The sequence below is a fragment of the Myiozetetes cayanensis genome, unplaced genomic scaffold, assembly GCF_022539395.1.
Source record: "Myiozetetes cayanensis isolate MyiCay16 unplaced genomic scaffold, myiCay2020 scf2-11, whole genome shotgun sequence".
NCBI classification, from domain to species: domain Eukaryota; kingdom Metazoa; phylum Chordata; class Aves; order Passeriformes; family Tyrannidae; genus Myiozetetes; species Myiozetetes cayanensis.
The window spans coordinates 112,909,535-112,935,210 of record NW_026087411.1 but is presented as its reverse complement, the minus strand read 5'-3'; the positions used below and the strand labels follow the sequence as shown (position 1 = coordinate 112,935,210).

The following is a 25,676-nucleotide window of genomic DNA, read 5'->3' as shown; positions in this document are numbered from 1 at the left end:
AGTGAGGATACAGAAGCAGAAGCTGTCACCTGTGTCAAGATGCTCTGTAGTGTTTTCAACAGCAGTGATTTGAGAGGAGGTTTTAGAAACACAGCACCTTTGTATGACTTCCTGGGACATGAGACAAACTGGCTGCTGCTGTAAACTTGTTTTGAAAGTCTGTATTGAATCAAACACAGGATGATGCCACTTTTATTAAAAGCCACAAAATGCTCGAAGCCAATTAATACTCCGCTGCTTTACTAATGCCTCTGCTCAGAAAATTAAATGGTTTCATTTAGCAAACCCAATTTTAAAGCTTTTCTGTCAGATTTACAAGTGGGGTTCAACCCTTCTCCTAAATTTCCTGGAATCTTCAGCACAGCAAATCAAAGCGTCGGTGGCCTCGAGTATTTGGAGGTGCAAGGGAATTGTGCTTTCTTGGCATAGTTCACTCCAAATTCTCCAGGCACTTCACAAGGATTAGCTATAAATAGGAAATAAAAGGCACAAATAACTGTGCAGGTTTTTTCAGTGCACGGAGATTAACCTGTCTTGGGAATTTGTGCAGTTCAATATCCTCATAAAAGGGCTGAAAAAGGGGGAGACAGACAACAGCGATGCACCAAAACCTGCTGATGGTACAGAGCTATTCCAGGTAAGGTAAACTAGACATGACTACAAAAAAAAAAGCTGGAAAAGAATCTGAATGTCTGGGCAATCAAACAGCTGCTGAAATTCCATGTGGATAAAAGTCAAGTGCAGGCACAATGACAGGGTTTAAATTAGCCCGCGAAGGAGGCGATGGCGTCACTGCAGATGGTTCTTGGAAAACATCTGCTCCGTGCTCAGCAGAGGTCAGGAAGGCAAGTGGAATGCTAAGAATTACTGGGAAAGAGAGGGAGAATAAAAAGGAAGATGTAAGTACAATAAATCTGTGGTGCTGCTCTTGAACAGAGCGTAATTCCAGTCATCCCAGTGAAAGCAGCGGTGACGTGGAACTGGAAGGGATGTAGAAAAGGGTGAGGGAGGCTGAGCTGGGTTATGGGATGGGGAGACCAAGCCTGTGGATCTGGCTGAAGACAGGAATGAGCAGGATTAAGGTGTAAAATCAAGGGAGTGAATAAGGAATTATATGAGGAGGCCACCAAGATGATCAGAGGGATGGAGCCCCTCTCCTGTGAGGAAAGCTGAGAGAATTGGGATTGTTCAGCCTGGAGAGGAGAAGGATTTTGGGTGACCTAATTGTGGCCTTCCAGTACCTGAAGTGAGTCCACAAGAAAGGTGGAAACTTTTTACAAGGACCTGGAGTGACAGGACAAGGGGGAATGGCTTCTCACTGCCAGAGGGCAGGGTTAGATGGGATATTAGGAAGAAATTCTTGGCTGTCAGGGTGGTGAGGCTCTGGCACAGGTTGCCCAGAGAAGCTGTGGCTGCCCCTGGATCCCTGGAAGTGTCCAAGGCCAGGTTGGATTGGCCTTGGATCAACCTGGGCTAGTGGAAGGTGTCTCTGCCCATGGCAGGAATGAGATGCTTTTAAGGTCCCTTCCAGTCCAAACCATTCTACAACTCTTATCTTTGTGCCAGGGGATGTGATGACATCCTCTGGTCATCCAGTGGTTAAGCAAGAAGTTTAAAGCAAACAACAGGAAATAAACTTTCATAATCTATGATAAATTAAGAAAATCATCAAACACAACATCTTTTACATGCTAAAAAGACAGGTGGTTTAAAAAACTGGTTGTGCTGAAGTTCTCAGCGCTGGCTTGGACATGTCAAGGAGCTTGGAGGTCTTTTCCAACCTCAGTGATTGTATGAGTCTGTGTTCCTGCTCCAGCATCTCTCCCAGTGTCCCAAACTGGCCATGTCCCCTCTGCAGCTGGGTGAGCTTTGGGTTCTGGTTTGTTTGGCCCCTCACTTTCAGAACCTGACAGAGGTCTTGGGATGGATTATAAGAAGTTAAAGGATCACTGTGGTCTTGTAGCCACTTGGCAGTGCTGGGTTAACAATTTGAGTCAATGATCTTAGAGGGCTTTTCCAACATAAATGTGATTGCATGATCTCTCCTGTGACAAAACCCACAAAAATCCTTTGAATGAATGAGTTCCCCTTGAATTGCAGTGGAATATTGGAGAGAGGAAATGATCCAATAGTTCCTTAAAAATTCCTTGCACCGAGTAAAAGGGTTAATTGCAGCTCAGTAATGGGAGGTCCTGTCTGATGGCTCCGGAATTTTGAGACAGTGAGGACTAAAAATTCTTCCAGAACAGGATTATCATCAAATTATATTTATAATTAGAAAATCCTGCCTCAGTGGCAGGAGATCAACCCAGAGTGGGCTGATTTACACGTGCCAGAGCCAGCACATCGTGAACTTCACCACCTTTCCCAGGGTTGTTTTTATCTTCGGTCGACATAGTCAGGGCGAGGAAAATATTTTCCCCTTTATAATCCAAACATTCCAGGTGTTTGGCGGAGTTGTAGGAGCCTGGGGTTCCCACTGCTTCTGATAACGGGGCTGGGATCTTTTGCTAATGACCGAAGTGCAGTGTAATGAGTCGTCAAGACTTCTGCTTTACTGGGTGTTTTAACAAGAGTGCTGGCGATTGTGAAAGGGATAAATGCTGTTTATGCCCCCTTGTGGTACTTTATCGAACGGAATGGCTTCCCTAACTGACAAAATGAGGCCAGTGATGGAAAAGTCCCAGGTAAAAAAATGTGTAACAAATACTGTTTTGCACAGTGGAAAAAAAATCTCTCCCCCTCCAGCCGCGTCCTCATGACTCAGTTAAGGGGGAGAACCAATTTTGCATGGATTTGCAGCAGCAAGGAATGACTAATGCCTGTGATGACAGACTTTGTGCCATCTTTCTGGAGTGAAGATAATTTCAAAAGTGTTTTTCTTTGCTGGGAAGGTTGGAAAGTAAGTGAAATAGTGCTTTAGAGAAGCAGTTCTGTTGACACCTCTTCGAGTTCTTCGTTGCCGACGTGTTGTGATACGAAACCTTCATGTTTTTTATCTTCCTCACTGACAGGTCTGACAGGTAAATAACCTGATTCCCTTGGGACAAAGTGTATCCCAGAGATGAAAAACACTGTTTGGTGATTTTACATGGGGAAATAAGGGCAGATTCCTGTGAAATTGGGCTTGTTGCTCCCCCTCCACCCTGTGTTCAAACACAATTAATTAACTCGTCAACTTCTTCCTAAGCTGGGCTGAGAATTTAGATGTGAGGTTGGGAACTCAGGAGCTCTCCAGATAGGTCAGTCACAGATTCTGAAAACTGTATGCAGCAAAATGAATCCTCCAGACAGTGAAATGATGGGAATAAATCAGACTAAGGCTCTGCAAAGTCCAGGAGCTGCAGTCAGAGTGTGGTCAGGGCTTAGCTGTGCTGAGGCAGGATCTGGGGAACCTTGTTGTGGGAAATCTGAAGACTTTTTGGTCCCAAATTTGGGACTTTTTGATCCTGTTATTTAAGTGCCAGCTGGCATTATTTCCATTATTTCCACTGCATGTCATCTTTCTCTGTCCCCAGCTGAGGATGTAGAAGAGCATTGTAAAGAGGAAGGGAATGATTTCCTTTTCACATCCATGATGAGCACGAGAAAAACAGTGGGCTTAAATTAAAGTAGTGGGTTTAACTGGAGAAACTCTCTAAGTGGGTGGGAAATATTGGAATGGTCTCCTTTAGGAAACTGGAGGATCCCCACCTCCAAAGATCTTTCATAACCAATGTTTGTTGGGATCAAGGCGTTATCATTCATTCTGTCATGATGAAAGAAGTTGGATTTGATGGTGTAGAACCAGCTCTGTTTTGTGGTCCCATCTGATGATTTCCCTATATTTGGTTTATTTATTAGCATTATAGCACATATTTTTCTGGTAAGCCTAAATGCTGACCCTTCTTGCTTATAGTCGATCTTACTGTCAATCTGGCTGATTGCAATCAGTTCTATCTACATCCAGTACTTAAAAAAATATAGAATCATAGAATCATAGAATCATAGAATAGATTGGGTTGGAAAAGACCTCCAAGATCATCAAGTCCAGGAGCCTGACACTAATTAAAGTGCTCATTAGGTTTGTGTTGACTTCAGTGAGCACAAGTTATGTCCCCACTGAGATGAGAATTGGCTCCAAAAAGTTGGTGTTTACCATTTCCCTTAGAAAAGGACAATGCAGGAGGGAAAATGCCACAGCAATCCATCTTAAAAAGAAATTCCCTCTGTCAGAAACCTCCCAGGAGTTCCAAACTCAGTTAGGAGAGATCAGAAAGAAATTAAAGTTAAATTTAAAATCCTCACCCACATTCTGTCTTCTCTCCCTGCAAAGTGATTATTGCTCTTGGTCCATGTGTTGGCAAATCTTTCTGAAATGAGCCATAATTTGCCTTAAAACTGCCTTTCTGGTCAGGATGGAACCGGTCTTTTTGAAGAAAGGGGATGCAGCAACTCTGTGAACAAATCCCCAATGCTCTTATTTCCCAGAAGGGTTAAAATTCCACCCAGAAATTCTTGTTGGCATGAGGATATGGGGAGTGGATCACACATTTTGAAGCTGAGGCACCTGCCAGGTGAGGTTTTTGGGCACTGCAAGGCACGACCAGGATGGATCAAAGCGTGCTCTCACATTTGTTTCCCACTCTTGTTGAGAGACCCTGGCAGGGTTAATAAAGAGAATAAATGTGTGGCCACAGCAAATTAACCAAATGAGCCATTAAGAGGGGCTGGGGCCTCACCAGTGCCTGCTCTGGAGCCTGCAATGTCTCTGAGCAAAATAGCAGGAGAGCAGGGATAAAGGGCTTTCAGGGACATGCTGCAAATGGGATCCAGTAGAGATGCCTGTGGCTCCTTCTGGGTGGAAACCCGATGTCATTCATCAGCAGAGCAGCCAGCAAACCACTAATGGCTTTCCATCGTCTTTCCTGACAGGTATTGACGGAGGGAGGCTTTGGTGCCATCACCACGGAAATCCGGGAGGCTCCCGAGTTTTATTACGCCGAGGATTATCACCAGCAGTACCTCAGCAAGAATCCCGGCGGATACTGCGGCCTCGGGGGGACGGGGATTTCCTGCCCCGTCGGCCTCAAGAAGTAGCCTGTGCTTGCTCCACCACCTCCACTTTGGTTTAGGGAGTTTGGGAAAGGAGCATGGACCGTGGTAGATGCTCCAGCGCATCCACACCATCAGCGCGTCAATATTTTGGAATCGCTTGGGGAAGGTTTTCCGTGATCGGAGCAGCTTCGCGTTCATCGGCATTAAAGACCAAAGTAGAGGCAAAAAATTTTATTTAGGGAGGTTGGGAAAAGACCATCGACCCTGGTAGATGCTCCAGTGCATCCACACCATCAGAGCATAAAGATTTGGGAATCTGTTGGGGAAGTTTTCTGTAATTGGAGCAGCATCTCCTTCGTCGAGATTAAAAGCCAGAGCAGAGGCTGAAATTGCTCCCGTTGGCCAACACGGCTTCTTGCTCTAGGGAGCTCACAGGGTCTCCTTGGAATCTGGAGAGGTGGAAAGAGATTCAAACTTCTCCAAGTTCGGCTCCAAGTGTTGTTAAAAGGAGGAATTAGGAGGTGGTTGCATCCCCAACTGCTTTTGCACAGCTCATGCCTTCAGAAATGTTGATTTCCTTGGGTTGATGAATTTGCAGGTGTTTTGAGAGCTTTGACTTCTGGAGACATGGTTGGGCTCTTTAACTATCACCACTTTGTAATTTGGTGTCTTTGGGAATGATGAGTTGATAAAATCAGTAATTGTCCCACAACTCTGCTTTCTAGGATCACCTCTAGTGCCTGTTTTCTGAAATAATCTTAGTAAGAGAAAGTCCAAATTGTAAAGTGTTGCTTCTTGACAGTTCCAAAACAAAAAGAAATCAGTTTTGTTTCCTGCACTGCAATAAATTACAGAAAAAGAGAAGAAAAATGTTGTTTGTGTTGTGTTCCAAGTATATCTGGGTAGATCTAAAAAAAAAAAAATCAAATATTATAAAAGGCTGCAGTTTGCTAATTAAACACCAGGACTTTGAAATCTCTATTATTGTGCATATTAACAAGAGCATGGAGGGACAGGACAAGGGGGAATGGCTTCCCACTGCCAGAGGGTGGGATTAGGTGGAATATTGGGGAGAAAACTGATATGGGATCCTGGGGGTTCAGAGGTCAAGGAGTGCTTGGGCAACTCTGAGGAACACAGTGGGGATTGTTGGGCCTGTCCTGTGCAGGGCCAGGAGTTGGTCTTGATGATCCTTGGGGGTCCATTCCAAATCAGGCTATTCTGTCACTCCATGCTGTGGAATATCCTAGGCCAAACAGCTTCCTTAGGAGGGTTGGGAATTGGTTTGTCCCATCCATATTGCTGCTCGTAATACTTCCCAGTGGGAAGCATGAGCTTGAGCCTCTCATGTGTTCCCTAATTTTTTTGGAGGCTGTCTTGATCACTGAGTTTGAAGAACATGTGTCAATGGTGTGTCCGCTTGCAGATGTACTTTTTAGGTAAAGCTTGTAGGAGCCCACCTTGATCCATCCATTCTGGGCTCATAAAGCTCATTTTTGAGGGCCAGACAGTTGGGACCCAGAGACACAAATCCCCAGCATTTCCTCCTGAGGAGCTCTCCAGGGCACTCCTCTCCATGTCTTGGTTTGATGTTTCCAACTCATATTTTAGGCTCAGAAAGGCCCAAACCAGCTCCTGAACATCTCCTGTACCTACCCAGCACACCACATCACCCTCCAAACTTGGAGGGACTGAAAATGGGAATCAGAGAGTCAGTTTGGGCTTGTAAATCCATTGCTGAAGCCCCTCCTGCTTTACCCAAAGATGGACAGTAAATCTGGGCCAGAAAAATTAACTCCCCATCTTCCCTTGCTGCTCAGCTGATGTTGAGTTCATTCCAGTCTCAAAATCCAGAGGAAAGAAGTCCTTTTAGTCCTGGGGAAAGCTCACAGGAGCTGCCTCTGGCATGTTAGGCTCTTCTGGAGATGCCCCAAAATGTGCCCACATCCCACTGGGGATTTCTAGTTGCTGTGGTAACAGATCCTGTCCTTAATGTGTCGTGCCATGTAGTTGTTCCAGTGCTCACTGCCAAGGTAACCAACCAAATTCTGTCTAATTTCCTTGGCATGAGGTGACAGAGAAGCAAAGAGGAGAGGAAAATAAAGCATAGCTTTCATCCTGTGCATTGGTAATTGGGATTTCGGTGGGATAACTCCTGATTTGCTCCGAGGCAAAACATTTCTGAATCATTTGGGGGCTTATAAAATTCCCCTCCCTCCCTTCCCACTCTGTGTTGTTGTTTTGAAACAAGCTGGAAAATCTTGGGGGAAAGTAACTTTCTGTCCTTAATACAGATATGCTCAAGTCTGAACCTGGCTGAGGGGTTTTTTTTTAAGTCCTGTCCTGATGGAAATGATGTGTTGGTGTAGAAATCAGCCTAGATGAGTCCACTGATGCTAAAATCGGCCCACACCAAAACATTTTGCCACAACAGATTTATTTCTGGAGTTACTGTGGGGTGGAGTTTTGGCCTTGACCCCTTGCAGCTGCTGCTGAAGGGACAAAGATTATGAGAGATGTGATCAGTAAAGGTGAGATGCTTATTCAGCCTCATGGATTATTATTTTAAGCTGGATTTAGCCCTGTGAGCCATCCTTGCCCACAGGGAAGAAGGGAGTGGCTGCCTCAACATCTCTGATAGGAAACTTTTGATTGTGGCACCATTTGAAATTTGCCTTGTGACAGAGCTTCCCCTTTCTTCTGCAAACACAGAATGGTTTGGGTTGGAAGTGACCTTAAAAGTCACCGAGTTCCACCCCCTGCCATGGGCAGGGACACCTTCCACTATCACAGGTTGCTTCAAACCCCATCCAACCCGGCCTTGGACACTTCCAGGGATGGGGCAACATGGTCCTGTTTGAGTACATACAAATAAGTGCCCCAGGCACACTCTAAGTGGAGAAAAAATTAATTAAGAGTTTGATAGAATTCAGCATTTATCATAGTTGAAGATGGAAGCTGATGAAGGACCAGCATCCAAGGTCTTTAAAGGTCTTCAAAGATGGTTCAAGATCCAGAAAGGGCTAAAACACCCAGCAAACCAAACCCACTAGTTGCCACACCCTGTGAGGTCAGTCCAGGATCCAGTCAGGAACTGCCTCCCAGCTCCAGGGAGACCTGAGAGCCCCTTCCAGAGCCTAAAGGGGCTCCTGGAGAGCTGGAGAGGGACTGGGGACAAGGGCTGGAGGGAGAGGACACAGGGAATGGCTTCCCACTGCCAGAGGGCAGGGAGACATGGGATATTGGAAGGAATTCCTGCTGCCCTATCCCTGTCAGAACTAAAGGAAATCACAAACCTGGAAATCACTGAGCTTTCCCTCAGGGAACATTGATGCCCTTGGGCCTTAGGAAGGGCGGCATCCAATCGCCCTGTCAACAGGAACAGGAGATGCTGTGATGTCACACCCCGGCAGGGAGACGTGTTGGCATGGAATGCAGGCACTTCTGAGGCGTCTGCAGAGGCATCACTGCTCTGAATCTTGGGGAAGAGCGTTGTTCCAAGATGGATTGAAATGCTGCTCCTCGTCCTCTCCTGTTTAACGTCTCTGATCGGCGTCGCCGGTGCTGCCGGTGGCCCTGCAGGATATTCACATGTGGGTAAGGGAAACAGGCCTGGGATTGCTCCTTGGACTTCGTGGCCTTGTTCAGCCTGATGCTGAACCTTCCACTCCCCAAACAAGGATTTTATCCAGCCTGCTTCTGGGAAATGGTCTGTGGTCCTGCCCACCCCCAAACTGCCTGGGCAGTGCTTGGCAGAGTGTGGGGTTGGGGAGGGGACAGGGGCGTCAGGAGCTTTGGTAGAGATCATGGAGCAGGTTGAGGGAGGGGATTCTCACCCTTGTGAGTCCCCACCTGCAGAGCTGCTTCCAGCCCTGGGGAACAACAGCACAAGGACGTGGAGCTGCTGGAGACAGTCCAGAGGAGGCCATGGAGATGCTCCCAGGGCTGGAGCCCCTCTGCTCTGGAGCCAGGCTGGGAGAGCTGGGGGGCTTCACCTGGAGAAGAGAAGGCTCCAGGGAGACCTGAGAGCCCCTTCCAGTGCCTAAAGGAGCTCCAAGAGATCTGGAGAAGGACCTTGGACAAGGGATGGAGGGACAGGACACATGTCCCACATGTGTCATTTTGTCCCCAGAGTGTGGCCTCCGACCATCCTTTGAGTCCTTCCTGGAGACAGGCAAGAGGATCGGGACAGGGAGGTCTGTGCAGCCAGGGGAGTTCCCGTGGCACGTGAGCATCCAGAGCAACAGGAAGCACATCTGTGGAGGCACCATCATCAGTGCACTGTGGATTTTAACTGCTGCCCATTGCTTTGCAAAAGAGCTGTGAGTGCTCCAGGGAAGGGAGGACAGCCCAGGCACAGTGGGGTGGTAACATTCCTCCTGGTGGGTGTAGGATATGGATGTCCTTGGAGTCAAACACAATATATATGTGATTGAGCCCTTAAAATGGGAATTTTCTCCTTTATGGGGAAAACAGGCCCATTTTTGAACACAGAAATGTGTAGAAACCACAAGAGGCAGAAAGGGAATACTTTCAGGGATGGTCTGAGCAGCCTTATGGAATGCCCATGATGATGTCCTGGGGGCCCCAAGCATTTCCTGTCCATCTACAGGTGATGTGGCACCTTGTAAAAAGTGACATAGTCCATTCCAGCTTATTCTAATTCCCACATTATCTTTGCTTTCTCAAAGAAAACACCTTTACCTCATGGAGACTCTGATTTTAAACCAGTAATTTCTGCATAAATTCACCCCATGCAATGCCCAGGGGCAGAGCCCAGCCCTCTGTGAGCCCCCTCCAAAATTTGGGAGGTCCAAAGAGCTGAGACTGCTCGGTGACAAACAACCTGTGGCATCACAGCCTGGAGCAGCTGGCTGGGGACAGTGTGGTCTGAGCAGCGAGCCCAGGGCACAGTGATCCAAAAGATCCAGCCCATTCCATCTGTTTGTTGGTGACTGGATTATTTATAACCTGGTTGCACTTCCATTCTACCTCTGGAAATCATCTTTGCCTGGAAGTGAGGGTAGATTTCCATGGTATTTGTGGATGAACTACCTGTGCCATTTGCTGAGCATCTCCCTTCCCTGCTCAGGGGGAAGAGACATCGACCTTTAGGACCCAAATCCTTCATGTTTACTATATCTCCACTGCTGTTTTGTTTATAAGGCCACCAGATCTCACGGTTGTAGTGGGGGGAATCAACCTCAGTGTCCCACTGGAAGAACATAAACCGGACAGTTTGATCCTCCACGAGAACTTCAACTCCACGAGCATGGCAAATGACATAGCCCTGATCCTGCTCAGCTCTCCCATCGAGTTCAGCAAGGAGAAAATTCCCATCTGCCTGCCCTTCATGTGTGACATCCACACCTGGCAGCACTGCTGGGCTGCTGGCTGGGGGAGCACAACTGCAGGTGAGGGAGGCGCTGTCAGGAGATGGCTTTGCTAATGAAAAGTGGGTTTGAGCCATTTAAAGTGGATGTTCTCTCCCAGGAGGGGTTATCCACACTAACTTCCACTCCCTTCCCCCCCTAGTTAACACTTCCAGACCCTCACAGCTCCTACACACCCATCAGTTCTCTGTCTGGTGCAAGAACCAGTCACCTACTGACCCTCAGAGCCAAGTCTGGTGCTCTGAGCGTGTGTGTTCAAGCTGAAACCTTAGAGCCACCTTTGCTCTGCAGGAGCCCGGACTTTGGACCCCTTTTTTGGCACCCAAATTAAGACAAAGATGGTTAACAAGAATCATAGGATCACAGAATGGTTTGGGACCCTAAAACTCATCTCGTTCCAACCCCCCTGCCATGAGAAGGGACACCTTCCACTATCCCAGGTTGCTCCAAGCACCGTCCAACTTGGCCTTGGACACTTCCCACCTTGTGGGATCTTTGTGGGTCACTTCCAGCTCAGGATATTCTATGATTCACCCAGTTAGGCTGTGTCTAAAGTGGTCTGGAAGAAGGGAAATGAAGGCCTAGGATTGCCTTTGGCTTAGTGCCTCCATGAACCAGATTGACTCTGGTCTTGGCCACCCTTTTTTTTTTTCCACTCATTTAGAACAGCAGATTGCAGTTGCTAATTGCTCTTGTTTAAGCCCTAACGAAAGTAGTTCCAGCACTGATTGTGACCCAAAATGTCTATCCTGAACAAATGTCACTAAACAGTGAGTGAGCTATTTCATTAGTGACAAGAATTAATCACGGCAGCGTGGGCAGGGTGGATTTGGATTCAGCAGTGCTTCCTAGGATGTAGAGTGAACGTCCCATTTCATCCTTGCTATTCTGCTCCAAAGGGTTGCTATCTCCCTCCTGAAACTGCATTTTCCTTCCTAAAAGCTTCATTTTGCTCGTGTAACAGTGATACAAACACCGTGCCATCGTTGTGAAACTCTCTCGTTTCACCATGGTAACGTGTTCTTAGAAACAGAAACGCAGTGGGTCCCTCTGAGGTGTGGCAGGATTCCTCTTCAGCTCATCTCTCTGCAAAATTCACGGTGTAGCTCCAGAGATCGTCCTCTTGCTGCTGTGTGGGCTCAGCTGACGCTGATTGTGTTATCCAAAAATTGCTGTCAATGTGCTCAGCCCTGGAACACCCCCTGACTGCCTGGGAGGGGCTTCAGGAGAAAACCACTTGGAAAACCCACTAATTTCACCTACATTTATCTCTAAAGTGAACCTGAGTCTGAAGGAAGAAACAGAGGCCTTCAGATCATTAGAAATTCGCTCCTTCCATATTTCACTGAGCTAAACCCTCCCAGCACATTCAGGAAACTGTGACTCAATGGTAGGATCTAAAACACAGAAAACTGTCAGGTGACTTTTCCAGCTAAGATGGGGCCATTCCATGGAAGTGCCCACAGATGACAGTCCTTTGCTGTAGACATCTCCAAGGAGTTGGAGCACCTCTGCTCCAGTTCTCTGCCCGAGAAATGAATAATCCCTGAAAACTGGGATTATCAGCCTGGAGAAGAAAAGGCTCCGTGGAGACCTTAGAGCCCCTTCCAGTGCCTAAAGGGGCTTCAGGAGAGCTGCAGAGGGACTTGGGACAAGGGCCTGGAGGGACAGGACACAGAGGATGGCTTTAAGCTGAAGGAGGGTAATTTAAATTGGATGTTAGGAAGAAACTCTTCCCTGTGAGGGAGGTGAGGCCCTGATTTCAGGTTGCCCAGAGAAGCTGTGGCTGCCCCATCCCTGGAAGTGTCCAAGGCCAGGCTGGACAGGGCTTGGAGCAACCTGACCAAGTGGAAGGAGTCCCTGCCCATGGCAGGGGGGTGGAACTGGATGAACTTTAAGGTCCCCCCAACCCAAACCATTCTGTGATCCTATAATAAAGCCGGGAGCACAAACTCCTCCTTGCTGACATTTGGAGAGCCCCTGGAATCCCCCGAGACCCCGTAAGACCAACTGTGCCCTGAGACTCCCTTGCCCTGAGATGCTTTCCAAATTCAGCTGAGATCAGTCCCAAGGCAGGTCTCCAGCTGCTCTGCAGGTTTGTTAAAGGTTCTCTTCCCACTTTCCTGCAGCAGATGCTGTGCCAGCAGCCCACGTGCTGCAGAAGGCACGGGTGAAGCTCATCGGCAGGGAGCAGTGCCTGAAGCAGATCCCACAGCTCCAGGAGAACGTGATGTGTGCTGAGGTGGAGGAAGGAGAAGGAGGCAACTGCCAGGTAAAGTAACCAGCGTTCCCTCAGCCCTGGGCCAGGCAGTGCTGCTTCACCACCTGCTCATGTACTTAAAGGAGACAGGAAAGTTTGTCCTGGAGGTTCAAAGCAAAAGAATGGGGGGGGGGGGGGGGGAAGTTTAGGCCAGGAGTGCTTAATGTGAATGTTAGAAATGTTTATCAGGTGAGGTCTTAGCTCTGCTCCAAATGTCCTTTGCTAACATGGGAGGTTGGTCCATGGGTGCCAGGACCAGTCCCATCTTACTGCAGTGTGGTACTGGTAGAGGAAGATGGACTTCTCAAGCCAAATTAGAAAGAGTTTGAGCAGTATTTGGTATCAGGGAGGTGACACAAACACCCAAGTGAGGCAAAACTCACTCAGAACTTGTGCCCTCAGAACATATTCCACCCTCAGGATTGCTGACCTGATGTCAAACAGAGTGTGAAAGCCAAAAAAACACTTTATCTCCTGTAGCATCCAATCTCCAACCCCTCCTCTGAGAGCCTGCAGCCTCCATGCTCCACTGGGTAAGGGTTTTAGAATTTAGTTTTTTTAGGGTGGTTTGTGTCGGAAGGGACCTTAAAGACCATCCAGTTCCACCCTCCTGCAGGAACACCTTCCACTGTCCCAGGTTGCTCCAAGCCCATCTTAGATGTGTGCATGTGTTTGGAGAGGGATGGATGGGCAGACACATGAGTGGAAGCTTCATCCTGTAGGAATTATTCACTGGAGGAAGTCAAGCAGCACCCAGGACAGAGAGAGAGCCCCTGCCCTTGGGGCAAAGACAGTGTTTACAAGGACCGTGGACTGCAAACCTATGGCAGGCCAGGCCTCTGGATGGGCAGGGAAGGAGAAGTTTGCTTTGTAAAAATGATCTTTTGATGAGCCAGGGAGCATCTGCCTCTGCAACCATTCAGCTTGTGACTTTCACCTCCATTAAATGCAATCAAAAGGTTTAAAAGGAAACCTGCCACGGGATAACATTAACGTGATTAAGGAATGCACTTCCCAACCCAGTCTGGAGTTCTGTGGGTGAATTATGCTGAGCACTTGTACCCAGAGAAATGAATCTCCTCTATTCAGAAAGCTGATGAGGGAGCTATTTTGATCTACAATAATGTCAGAGTTATCTGAGAAATGAACTAGGAATGTGAGCTTTCCAAGCAGTGGAAGCACACGAGGATTGCATGTGGGATGTTGCTCAGGATCCAGCATCTGCCCACTTGTTGTGGGAGCTTGACCAGGCAGGAAAGTCTCACAGCCTGAAATAATGAGAGCAGGAGAAAACCAGACCCCAGGCTGGAAGTGCAGCCCTTCAGGGGACAAACAAGCGGCATGATTTTTCATCAGAATTGGCTAATTTGCATTTTGCTGATGGGTGGGTTTCTGGGAAGTGCTGATTAAAGTCGGGGATGGCACATTTTGACCTCACTAGGCTGGTTCAGGGATCTGGTGGCTTGTCCATAAATGGGTCCAGCCAGGGCTGGACCTGATGCTTGTTCTGCAGCAGGGACCACTGGAGGGAATCACTGAATTACTGAGGTTGGGAAAGACCTCCAAGATCCTCGAGTCCACCCTGGGATCGATCCCCACCTTGTCACCCAGCCCAGAGCACTGAGTGCCACGGCCAGTCCTTCCTTGGACTCCAGGGATGGGGATTCCATCACCTCCCTGGGCAGCCCCTTCTAGTGCTTGACCACCCTTTTTATGAAGATATTCTTGCTGCTGTCCAACCCGACCCTCCCCTGGCACAACCTGAGGCCATTTCCTCTCATCCTGTCCCTTGTGCCCTGGGAGCAGAGATCAACCTCCCCCCTCCTGTCAGGGAGTTGCAGAGAGGGAGAAGGTCTCCCCTGAGCCTCCTTTTCTCCAGGCTGAGCCCTCCCAGCTCCCTCAGCTGCTTCTGCTGCTCCAGCCCCTTCCCCAGCTCCGTTCCCTTTCCTGGACATGCTCCAGCCCCTCGATGTGCTTGTCTGAGGGGCCCAGAGCTGGACAATTCACCTGCCCTGGGCAGAGGGTGAGGCACTGTGGGCACTGCAACCTACTGAGCTCTGCTTGTCTGTAAAGATTCCGGGGTTTGTGTCAAAGGAGAATGAGGCCAGATTTCAAAAGACCTAAATCCTTTACAAAGTCATCACTGTCATGGACACAGAGCAGCCCTGGGCATGGTGCTGGTCTGTGCCAACCAGCTGTCCCCTGGATGACTTCCAGACACGGCTCCAGCTTTTGCACGGATCAGGAGCCACCCACAATAATCATTTTGGAGAGGCCAGGAAGGAGCAGAAGCTCAGGCAAGGCAGAGACTCCAGATCAGGGAACAAGCCCTGGAGGTGCTGAGTTTGTTACTGTAGCTGTGATCCCAGGAAACCTGGAAGCCAATGCCATGTATGACCACACGATCTGTCTGGACACAGAGTACATAAAAGCCTTACATTAACCTCATCTGAGCTTTGCTGAGTATCAGGATACATGTGTTCATGGCCAGAGCCAGGCTAAGGCAGGCAAGTTGCTGGACTTGAGGTGGTAGGTGCACATGAGCCCCATCTGGATCCAAGTCTTTGAACTGTGATGGAGAGAATGACTTTTTACACAGGCAAATAGTGACAGGACAAGGAGGAGTGGTTTTGAACCAAAAGAGGAAAGATTTTGGTTAGATGTTAGGAAGAAATTCTTGGCTCTGAGGGTGGGGAGGCCCTGGCACAGGTTGCCCGGAGAATCTGTGGCTGCCCCTGGATCCCTGGAAGTGTCCAAGGCCAGGTTGGACGGGGCTTGGAGCACCCTGGGCTAGTGGAAGGTGTCCCTGCCCATGGCAGGGGGTTGGAATGAGATGAGCTTTAATGTCCCTTTTGATCCAAACCATTCCATGACTCAAAGAACTTATGATTCCATGAACATCCTCAGTGTTTGCCCTGTGTGCCATCTGTGTGCCAGATTTCCCCTGTTGCAGGTTAAAGTTGATTTATGTGAATAACTAAAGTCCCACCAGTATCTCCACCTAGGCATCATGTAGAAGGTTTATCCTACTGCCCACTGCCTTAGTACCCCTGTGGCCACAGGACTCAGAATCACAGAGTCATTAAGGTTGGAAAGACCTCTGAGATCACCAAGTCCAACCTTTGACCAGCCCCCACCTTGTCACCCAGTCCAGAGCACTGAGTGCCACATCCAGTGTTTCCTGAACACCTTCAGGGGTGGGGACTCCACCACCAACCTGGGCAGCTTTTTCTACTGCCTGCCCACTTTTTCCATGAAGAAATCCTTCCTGCTGTCCAGCCTGAACCTCCTCTGGCACAGCTTGAGGCCATTTCGTGAATAGAAAGCCCATGAATAAAAAGGCTCAGACATTTCACCAGCTGCCATCATGCCAGTACCAGACAAGACTAATTTGTGGATAACTGACCATATTCCTATAATAACTCAAGGAGATTGAATAGCAGAGCTCCCCAGTATTTGTACCTGAAAAAAATATAATCCATTCACTTAAAAAGCAAAATCTATTATACCCCAATTCCCTCGCAGTTCTGCAGACAAATATATAGATTGACTGTGAATTAACACTAACAGGAGCTATAATTGACTTATAGTTCTATTTAGTCACAAACATTAGCATTAATGGATGTTCATGGGGTACAAGTGCTAAGGAACAGACACTAGAGATGGCCTGTGTGTTATTTTTCGTGTGGGCTACATTTCTTCCATGACCCCATGAACCACAATTGATGTCTAATTCTTTGCTTTCTTAAGCACCTTTTGTCAGGCTCTGATGCAATGGTAACTTGAACAATAATTAGAGTATAAGGGACTCACAAAGCAAATGCCTCCTTCAGTGCCTTCCCTGCCCAGGCAAAATTCAGTAAATGGCCCAATTATATTTCAGAGAGGCTGTGGGGGCAGCTCTGGATGTGGTGATTAGGATGGAGCATGTTCAGCTGGAGTCACAGTTCATGTGCAGTTCAGGTCAGCAGCGGATGAAGGGGGGGCCCAGTCCTCGGCATGACTTTCAGAGGAAGGAATCCTTGTGTGGCCCCCAAGAGCAGTGGGATGGTCCCAGCTCATGGGCTGCTCATCTGTCCCCTCCCACAGACTGTAGCAGGAGGTGATTTTGGCCATAGAATTACAGTGGTCAGGATTCGAAAGAACCTTAAAGCTCATCTTGTTCCAGCCCTTGCCATGGGCAGGGACACCTTCTACCATCCCAGGTTGCTCCAAGCTCCATCCATCCTGGCCTTGGACACCTCCAGGGATGGGGCAGCCATAGCCTCTCCAGGCAACCTGGGCCACCACCCTCACAGGAAGAATTTATTCCTAATATCCCATCTCACTCTGCCCTCTGTCTGGTTCAAGTCATCCCCCCTTGTCCCATCTCTGATAAATGTCTGAAATGATGCCAGGATGGATCCAGGGCTCTGCATTTTGATTCCTTTAGTTCTGTGAAAAAGCAGGGAAGGACCTCTTTTGTTCAGCTACCCACATGGACTGTCAGCAGTTTGGAAAGGGGAAAATCCCTTTACAGCATCTGGGATGCTCAGGGCTCTCACCCCACGTAGCTGGAGCAGTAGTAGTTGTTGTGCAAAATCTGGGTGGGATTTATTCAGCCAGATTACAAATGTCTTTTCTATAACCGTCAACATCTACACAACCATCTTTCCATCAATAGGGAGACAAAAAAACCCAAACAAAACAAACAAGCACTTCTGGCCAGTGAGTCGCTGAGACTGTTTTAACCATCCATGTTAAAATGAGATCAATCTCTGTGTGTGTGGTTATTGCTCCCCATTACCTAAAATCAAGCTGAAGATATTTGGTTTGGAGACACTTGGCTCCAAGGCAGGACAGTTGCCTACATCTAAATATCCAGGGCTATTTTAGATATCCCTGGATATCCCCCTGCTATCCCACTGCTCCCACCTCAACCCACACCCCAGTGCCAATAATGTGACTGCAATGGAAACCTGACACTGGAAAAGCACTGGCACAATTTCACAAGTCCTTGAATCCTTTTGCTGGTCCCAACGTGGCTCCAAAACTGCAAAGGAAGACTTGGGGGATGGAATTTTTTAAGGCAAAAAAAGAGCCTGCAAATTAAAATTAGGTCCATAAAGGTAAATTATCATGGACTCAAGGAGAAGATCACAAAGCAGGATGATGTGATCAGTCCCTCAGGCTGCTCAAAATACCCAAACAGAGGTGGATAAGTGAGGATCTGGCTTGCAGCCCTTAGGGATGGGGAGTATCCCTATGAGGTCTGAGGTTGTAGGTCCTTCTGTCCATCAGACAAAGGTCTCCTTGGGGCCAGGAGTCAAAACTAACCACATTTCAGCTCAAAGTTATTATGAGCTATACAAAATTACTTAATTGTCGCACCTTACCTTAATATTGGAATCACAAAATCTTTGAGGTCGGAGAAGCCCTCTGAGATCATCGAGTCCAACCATTCCCCCAGCACTGACAAGGCCACCACTGACCTGTGGCCCCAGGTGCCACATCTACAGGTTTTTCGAACACTTCCAGGGATGGTGACTCCCCCACTGCCCTGGGCAGCCTGTTTAAATGCCTGACCACCCTTCCAGTGAACAATTTTTTCCCTAATGTTCAATCTAAACCTCTTCTGGTGCAACTTGTGGCTGTGCCTTCTACCCCTACAGAAAAGAGTGACCCATTCCCTATCCCCCTCATGGATTTTCCTTCACTGAACTAACACTACCACCATGGGATGCGTTTTCTCCCTAAGAGATAGATTGCTTTCAGTAGGAAGGTGTCCTGGGAAGCTCCAGAACAAAGCAGTAGAAAGGTGTTTCTGCATTTGCAGTCTCCTTAATTTGCTCTGGAGGGTTCTTTGATGTGCAGCTCAGAAGAACCAGAACGTTTTTCCTGCATCCCAGGGTTTTATAGGGCTTTCATCATTCTATCATTTTATGATGTGGGCAGACAAGTGAGCACATTCAGGCTGTGGTGGCTTAATTTCATCTGTCAAAAATTAATTCCTATTGCAAGGACCTGGCTTGTTGATGATGTCGGATGTGTCTTCTGCTTTCTGCCTCTGGGTTGTAGCTTTTGGTCCCTCAAACTGAAGCTGCTTGGGGTCCAGCATGACTCTGTGTGCCTGGTGGGTGAGGCTGTGGGGAGCAGAAGACCTCTGGAGCCAGCTGAACACCAAATCCCACGGTGTGCTTGCCCTGGGATTGGGGGAATGGGTTTGATGACTCAGAGAAGCCACTTCTCACTCAACAGCCGTGAGTCAATACAGCTCTGAGGGAAAGCCATGACTCACAGGCACAACCAAACTCTTTGAAGGAGCTGCCAAGCAGGTGGCAGAGGGTGATCCAACCATCTAACACGGGCTGAGATTTCCAAAACTCTCACCGAAGGTTCATGGAGAAACCGAACTGCAGTGAAGAGGAAGAGATTCAGTTTGAAAGGGAGGCAACACAGAGGAAGGATTTGAATGGAGAAAGGGCTTCCAAGGAGAGTTCTGTTGGCATCCATCAAGGAATTCAAGGAGGGCAAATGCTGAGATGACCAAGCTGGCCAATGCCACAGCGTTATTCCAAGTGGTCAGAATGGAAGCTGACTGCAGCAGGTCTCACTGTTCTGAGTGACTGGAGGTTAAAACAGATGCAGAAGGTTAAAGATTAGCAGATGCAGCTCATTATTGATAAAGAAAAATAATGGATACAGGGAGAAGCAACTCCAGCTGTTTGCTTGCCATAATAGGCTCTAATTTAGCTATTACCTCATAAGAACTTGGATGGTCCTTCAAAAACATCAGCCTGAGGCTCTGTGGAGGTCAAAAAGGCAATGAGAGAATTATGAATTATTAGGACAGGAATAGGTAGCGAAGCAAATGTGTTGTGCCAGGGCAATAATCTTGTGAGTCCATGCCTTGTGTGCTGTGTGTGAATCCCGTCCACTCCCTGTGAGGAAGGAGTGGCAGTTTTAGAAAAGGAGGGAAGTAGAGCAGGAAGGATGAACAGGGACATGGGACAGCTTCTGGCAGAGCAGAGAATAACAGAGCAAGGCTCTGAGGCTTGTAAAAGTGATGTCTGATGGGGATGTGACAGAGATTTCCGAATTCCTGAGCAGCAGGGAGAGGAGTCAAGAGCTGTCCTCTTGTCACTGCTGTTCCAAACACATGAAGGAGGGGTGTCTGAGGGCCTTATCAGGCAGCAGATTTAAAACAAAGAGAAGGAAGTGTTTTTTCATCCATCAGATAATTAAACTATGGAAGTCACCAACCAGGATGTTGTGGGTATTTATCCTAAGGGATAAATGGATTCAAAAAGCAATTAGGGAACTTCCTGGATGGAGATCTCTCCGAGGCTATTAACCACTGTGATGTAAATACAACTCTGTAAATACTTGTGCTGTTTCTCATTCTCCTTCCCTGAGCACTTGCTGCAGATGAGAATCAGAGACAGGAGTCTGGGCCACACGGGGCTTTGGGCAGATGCATTTGAACTGTTTGTGCCACCACAGTTACTAATGGGCCCTGCTGACATCATTGGATGGATTTGGTTGGTCTTCTCCCATTTTCCAGCATTGGGATGGAGGGACAAAGTAGCTTAAAGTTCTCACCTGAGATCCCAAAGGGTTTGCATGAAAGGGGTCCAAGTGTTACCAGGTTCATTTTTGGTACCTGCACACTCAAATGGCCACAGCCTCCTTCCTCCCACCTTTCTCCAAAGACAACTTGAAATAACTGAAGGATCCTGTGTTTGCCTTTGCTTTCCAGCAGCCAGGGCAGCTCTGTTGGCCAGTGCTGTGATTCACATGCTGATTGTCTCCAATTTACACAGAGCTTACCAACATGAAAATGAAACCGGCAACGACTTGCAGGGATTGTGTATCCACCTAATGAGGATCAGATGAGTTGTTCTCCCTCCCCCGGAGCTTCTCCCACCTCAGAAGATTTGTGTGGCTGAACGTGTTTGTTCTGATCAATTACTGTGTTGCAGACACGAATACAAATATAAAAGGGAGAAGATTACACCTTTGATCCAAAGCCCACTAGAGTCAGCAGAGAGGCTCCTGATGCTCGCAAAAAACGAGAGGGGAAAAGATGAAACTTTTGGTCTGCTCCAGTGAACAAAGCACCTTGTTAGTCAGTGACAGATTTTATACAACCCAGAGCTATTTATCAGCGAATACATCGCTGCTCTCACCTCTCCTAATGGGAGGATTAACATGTTTAAGGCACGAATTCAGCACCAGATCTGACTTGTCGTGGTTGCTTTTCACTCCTAGACGAAAACATGCAACAGAAGCAAAGATGCTATTTTTAGGTTTGTTTTTTTTTTTTCTCTCCAGAAACTTGACACTTAGACTGAAAAGCAGGAGCAGGTATCTGGTGCGTGTTGATGACCAGAAGTATTTCACCACCAGGCTACAGGAGCCTGAAAGCAGCACTTAATAATTCTTCTATCCTCAGAGTCGTTAACCTGAGCGTTCATTAAATTAGTGTTACTGGAAGCATCACAGAGCTGAGATAATTGTCCCAGCACTCAAAAACTCGCTCCTCCCACACCCTCTCCTACACAGCGATGGAAAACCTTGGGCTGGCATTTCTGAGAGCTTAAGGTGGATTCGGGGATATTCAGAAGTGTCCAAGGGCTGAGTTTATTTTCTCCATCTTTAGTCCTATAGAAACCAGGCTACTGATTCATCCGGGCTCCTGCTATAACTGTGTGAGCCACATGATCACACGGAGGGGATGATTTAGCCCACACCGTGATAAAGTCATCACGTTATAAATGGCTGAAGTTGAGAGAAATGGCATGTTAGAAGTAGCACCCGTGAAGCAGAGCAGCTCAGCCCACATGGAAAGGGATCTGAAGCAGGATTTGGGTCTTGAGGATTAGGGAAATGGATTTGCAGCTGCTGCTGGGATTGTCACAGCATTGCCCAGGTTTTAAATCACGATCCCCTTTTTCCCCACCAACCGAATCGACATGGTTAAAGAGGCAAACAGGGAAGAACAGGTCTGATTTGAAAGGAAAACTGCACGAGGCACGGCTTAAATAGGGATTCCTGGCTCTGCTGTTGCCTCGTGCAAATCACGTCCCGTTTGTGCCGCGGATTTCTCGGCTCCGAAACGCGATAAGACATTTCCCCCAAGGGCGGTCACGAGGCACCAGGAATTAACCGGCATTTCAAAGATCCTCTGCATGCGTGAACAGCCCCTAAATTGGACATTTGAAATGATTTGCCCCATGGTGGGCAGGGGGAAGAGCTGGAATACGAGCGGGGAGGGCCGTGAGCTGCTGCGTCACCGCCTCATGCTCTCCCCACTCCATTTATCATCTTTGAGTGGGAGGCTCCAAGCGCCTGCCTCTCACCACCAGGATAATACAGTTTGGCCTGTTCCTGCCCCAAGGGAATCAGCAGCAAAATCCCCAGTAACTGAGCTGTGTGTGGACACTCATTCATTCGAACAGGAGGCCGTCGCCGAGGATGCCGATAACTCACGGGGACCAAGGTCACTGCTAGGTCACTGATGTCATTCACGTGAATTCTTGGCTGAAATAGGGTCCATCAGCACTGCCTGAGCTGCAGGCACCACTGCTATTACTGCAATAACACCATTTCAGTGCAGATTTCTGTTTGGACTCCATGATCTTGAAGTTCTTTTCCAGCCTAAAGGTTCTACGGTCCTTGTGGGTCCCTTCCAGCTCAGAACGCTCTACGATTCTGTAAACATTCCCTCTGTATTTATCTTAATTTTTCCCTCCTGTATGCATTTTGAAAAACAATCAAAAAAAAAAAAAAAGGGGGGGGAAAAAAGATAAGCATATTAATGACCTGGGCTCTCCATCTAGTGGAGTAGGAATTCAGCCATAAACTTTAGTGAGTGCTGATGAGCTGCACAAGGGACCACAGTGCCTTCCTTGCTCGTTAATTAATGTGTGTTAGCTCAGGGTGGCTGCTGGAGGAAGAGGCTTCATCCATTAATGACAGAGATGTTTCTCTCAGTAGTGTGCAAACAGGGAAGGACAACATTTCCCAGTAAAGTTTGCTGTCTTGGGAAATGGGTTTGTATTGAATTTATTCACCACAAGTGCTGGAGAAAAGGTGGAAAAAACACTCAAACCCACCATGGAAGGAAACTTATTTACAGCAGGGGCTACACAGCACTGAGGGATTTAAAGATCATCTCATTCCAATCCTTTGCCATGGGCAGGGACATCTTTCACTATCCCAGGTTGCTCCAAGCCCCGTCCAGCCTATCCTTGGACACTTCCAGGGATCCAGGGGCAGCCACAGCTTCTCTGGGCAACCTGTGCCAGGGCCTCTCCACTGTCACAGGGAAGGATTCCTTCCTAATCTCCAGTCTAAATCTACCCTCCTTCATTCCTCCTCATCCTGTCCCTCCAGGCCCTTGCCCAAAGTCCCTCTCCAGCTCTTCTGATGCCCCTTTAGTCACTGGAAGGGGCTCTCAGGTCTCCCTGGAGCCTTCTCTTCTCCAGTTGAACACCCCCAGCTCTCCCAGCCTTTCCTCAGAAAAGGCCGTATCTGGCTGGGTGGATTTTTTCTGGTTTCTTTTCTCCCCGGGGTTGTGTCCAGACATTCCATAGCTAGATGAGCTCTTGGTGTTCCAGCTAGAGCAACAATCAGGAGAATCTTCCTCCCTTGGAGGTGGCTGCAACCTGCAGTTGAAGCCTTGCCCACACTGCGTGAGTGATGGCTGCCTTTCCAGCACCAGGCAAGTTTTCACTGTGGTTTCAGGAAGGATTTGTCAGGATTATTGCTCACCTCCTGTCCAATTTCTGGATAGCCAGCCCCCAAAATTCACAGTGGCAGGTCCCCAGCACCCACACACACCAGTCTGGCGGAGAAGTCAAGGACTGAATGAGCAGTCACAGCAAATGTCTCTTTTCACTCCTGGATGGTGTCTCGTGCTGACAGGTTTCAGGGATCCTCCTGAAATCAAGGGAGCATGTGGAAAAGCCTGGGAAGGACAGGGCAGTGCATTGAGCCAGAACTTGGGACTGTTCTCCTCTTACCCTCTGTGTCTATTTATTTTGCAGCATCTCAGGGCTGAGCTGTGAAATGTTGAATTTAAATTTCCTATTTCCTCCAAATCCTCACCAAACTGGGACAGAGTTTGACTTTCCCAGCCAGCCTGTGGGAAGCAGCTGCTTATGAGGGCCCCGAGGTTTGATCCAGCTGTAACATCCTCCTTCTGCCACAGGTGGACAGCGGGGGACCTCTGGTCTGCAGCTACTGGAACACCATGAAGTGGTTCCAGGTCGGAATCATCAGCGAGGAAAAGCCAAACCACAAGATTTTAACGTCTGTTTACAGCTACCTGGGCTGGATTGAGAATGAAACAGCCATAAGGGGCAAACCCTTCTTCATTGAAGGTGTGGACAACGGGGCACGGCCCAGGGTCATTCGTTCCGGGGCTGGGGTACAGATGGTATTTCTTGAGCATTGTTTCCTTTTATTGATCTCTTCAATAACAGTTAGTTTTCTCCATAGAAGATTTTTGAATGTATAATAAAAGTCAGAACTTCCATCTCATTCTCATTGCTCTGCTGTGTGAGGCCAACCTGCTCCACCTCACTGGTGTGGACACAGACACCACCACAACGAGACAGGGGGTGGAGAAATGAAATGGAAGAGGCAGAACTCGGACAAGAGGGGCCCATAATCCTCCAAAAAACCACAGGTTTTCCACATCAGACCCAGTTATTTGCTAAGCTCAGATGCAAAGTGCAGATGTGAAGGTGCTTTAACTAGGAAAGATCTTCCCTTGCTCAATTGTGTATTAGCTTAGCTGGTGGTAGGACAGCTCTGGGTTAATGTGTCTTAAACTAATTATTAGCTGGTCTAGAGTATCCTTTATCTTGCAGCTTGGCCAAGCTAACAGCATCTTCAGAGGCCTCAGGGACATGACTTCCTATCAAATTCAGTGGCTCCTTGACCTAGAAAAAGGGCAAGAAGTCTTGGAAGAAGTAGCACTGTGTAACTAATCAGTCTTAATTACCTGGATGGGAAATGTTGGGGTTGGGTGTTAAAAGTGATAGAGAAAAATTTATCTGCCTGAAGAACAGAATTCCAGTGCCTAAAGAGGCTCCAGGAGAGCTGGAGAGAGACTTGGGAGAAGGGCCTGCAGGGACAGGACAAGGGGGAATGGCTTCCCACTGCCAGAGGACAGGGATAGATGGGATATTGGGAAGGAATTGTTGGCTAGGAGGGTGGGGAGGCCCTGGCACAGGGTGCTCAGAGAAGCTGTGGCTGCCCCATCCCTGGAAATATTCCAGGCCAGGGTGGAATGAGCTTTGATCAACCTGGGCTAGTGGACAGTGTCCCTTCCCATGGCAGGGGTTTGACAGAAATTGATTTTTAAGGTCCCTTCCAACCCAAACCATTTTAGAATTCCATGATGAGAGAACACTTTTGGAGCTGTCCTGAAAATGCCGCCTTCAGAAATCCCTTTGTTTTATACTCAGCCAAAACTAATTCCTTGCAAGTAAATGCTAAATCGAAAGGAAATAACTATTTTTTTCTCTCTGTTAGAGGCCTTTTAGCTGCACTTCTGAAAGCTCCACATCCCAGCCTGAGCTGGGACTAAGCTGGGACTGAGCTGCTCCTTCACTCCATGGACGGTCCTTCAGTGATCTCCAGCAGCAAAGGGCATTTTGCAAAATGTGCTCTGGTGTTCCCAGGGAGGTTTTTGCTTTTCCTTGGAAGCGATGGGGAAGGAGGCAAACAGCAAAGTCCCCTTCGTGTCCCACTTCGCATAAAAACACCTGTAATTTGCAGCAATGAGAAAACTCAGTGAATGTGCAATGGGACAGAACCTCACAAATTGGTTTTAATTACCTTGATATTTTCTGGCTAGCTGGTGGAGAAGCCTTGTAAATGAGAATTAATTCATCTACCTTAAGCTAATGCAAACCCATCTTGGCATAAAAGTCAGCCTTTATTTTCTGTGTTATCTGAGCAGAAAATAATGCTTAATTATTATTAGTTCTGAG

The 25,676-nt window shown here is 47.9% G+C and overlaps 2 protein-coding genes across 7 annotated transcripts in view; both read left to right on the top strand.

The window, feature by feature from the left end:
* The window catches only part of MSRA (methionine sulfoxide reductase A), a 246,367-nt gene extending 240,460 nt beyond the window's left edge, over positions 1-5,907 (top strand). For all 6 annotated transcript variants that reach the window (XM_050314806.1, XM_050314804.1, XM_050314808.1 and 3 more), the window contains one exon: positions 4,915-5,907. In XM_050314806.1, coding sequence (XP_050170763.1) covers positions 4,915-5,079 — 165 coding nt within the window. In that variant the 3' untranslated portion in view covers positions 5,080-5,907. The remainder of the gene's footprint in view (positions 1-4,914) is intronic.
* A 2,642-nt stretch (positions 5,908-8,549) lies between these two features.
* Positions 8,550-24,193, top strand: LOC126640176 (serine protease 55-like). Its single transcript, XM_050315741.1, has 5 exons — positions 8,550-8,634; positions 9,170-9,359; positions 10,204-10,451; positions 12,563-12,702; positions 23,885-24,193. The coding sequence occupies exons 1-5, from the start codon at positions 8,550-8,552 to the stop codon at positions 24,191-24,193; spliced, it is 972 nt and encodes a 323-aa protein (XP_050171698.1).
* Positions 24,194-25,676: the final 1,483 nt, after the last annotated feature.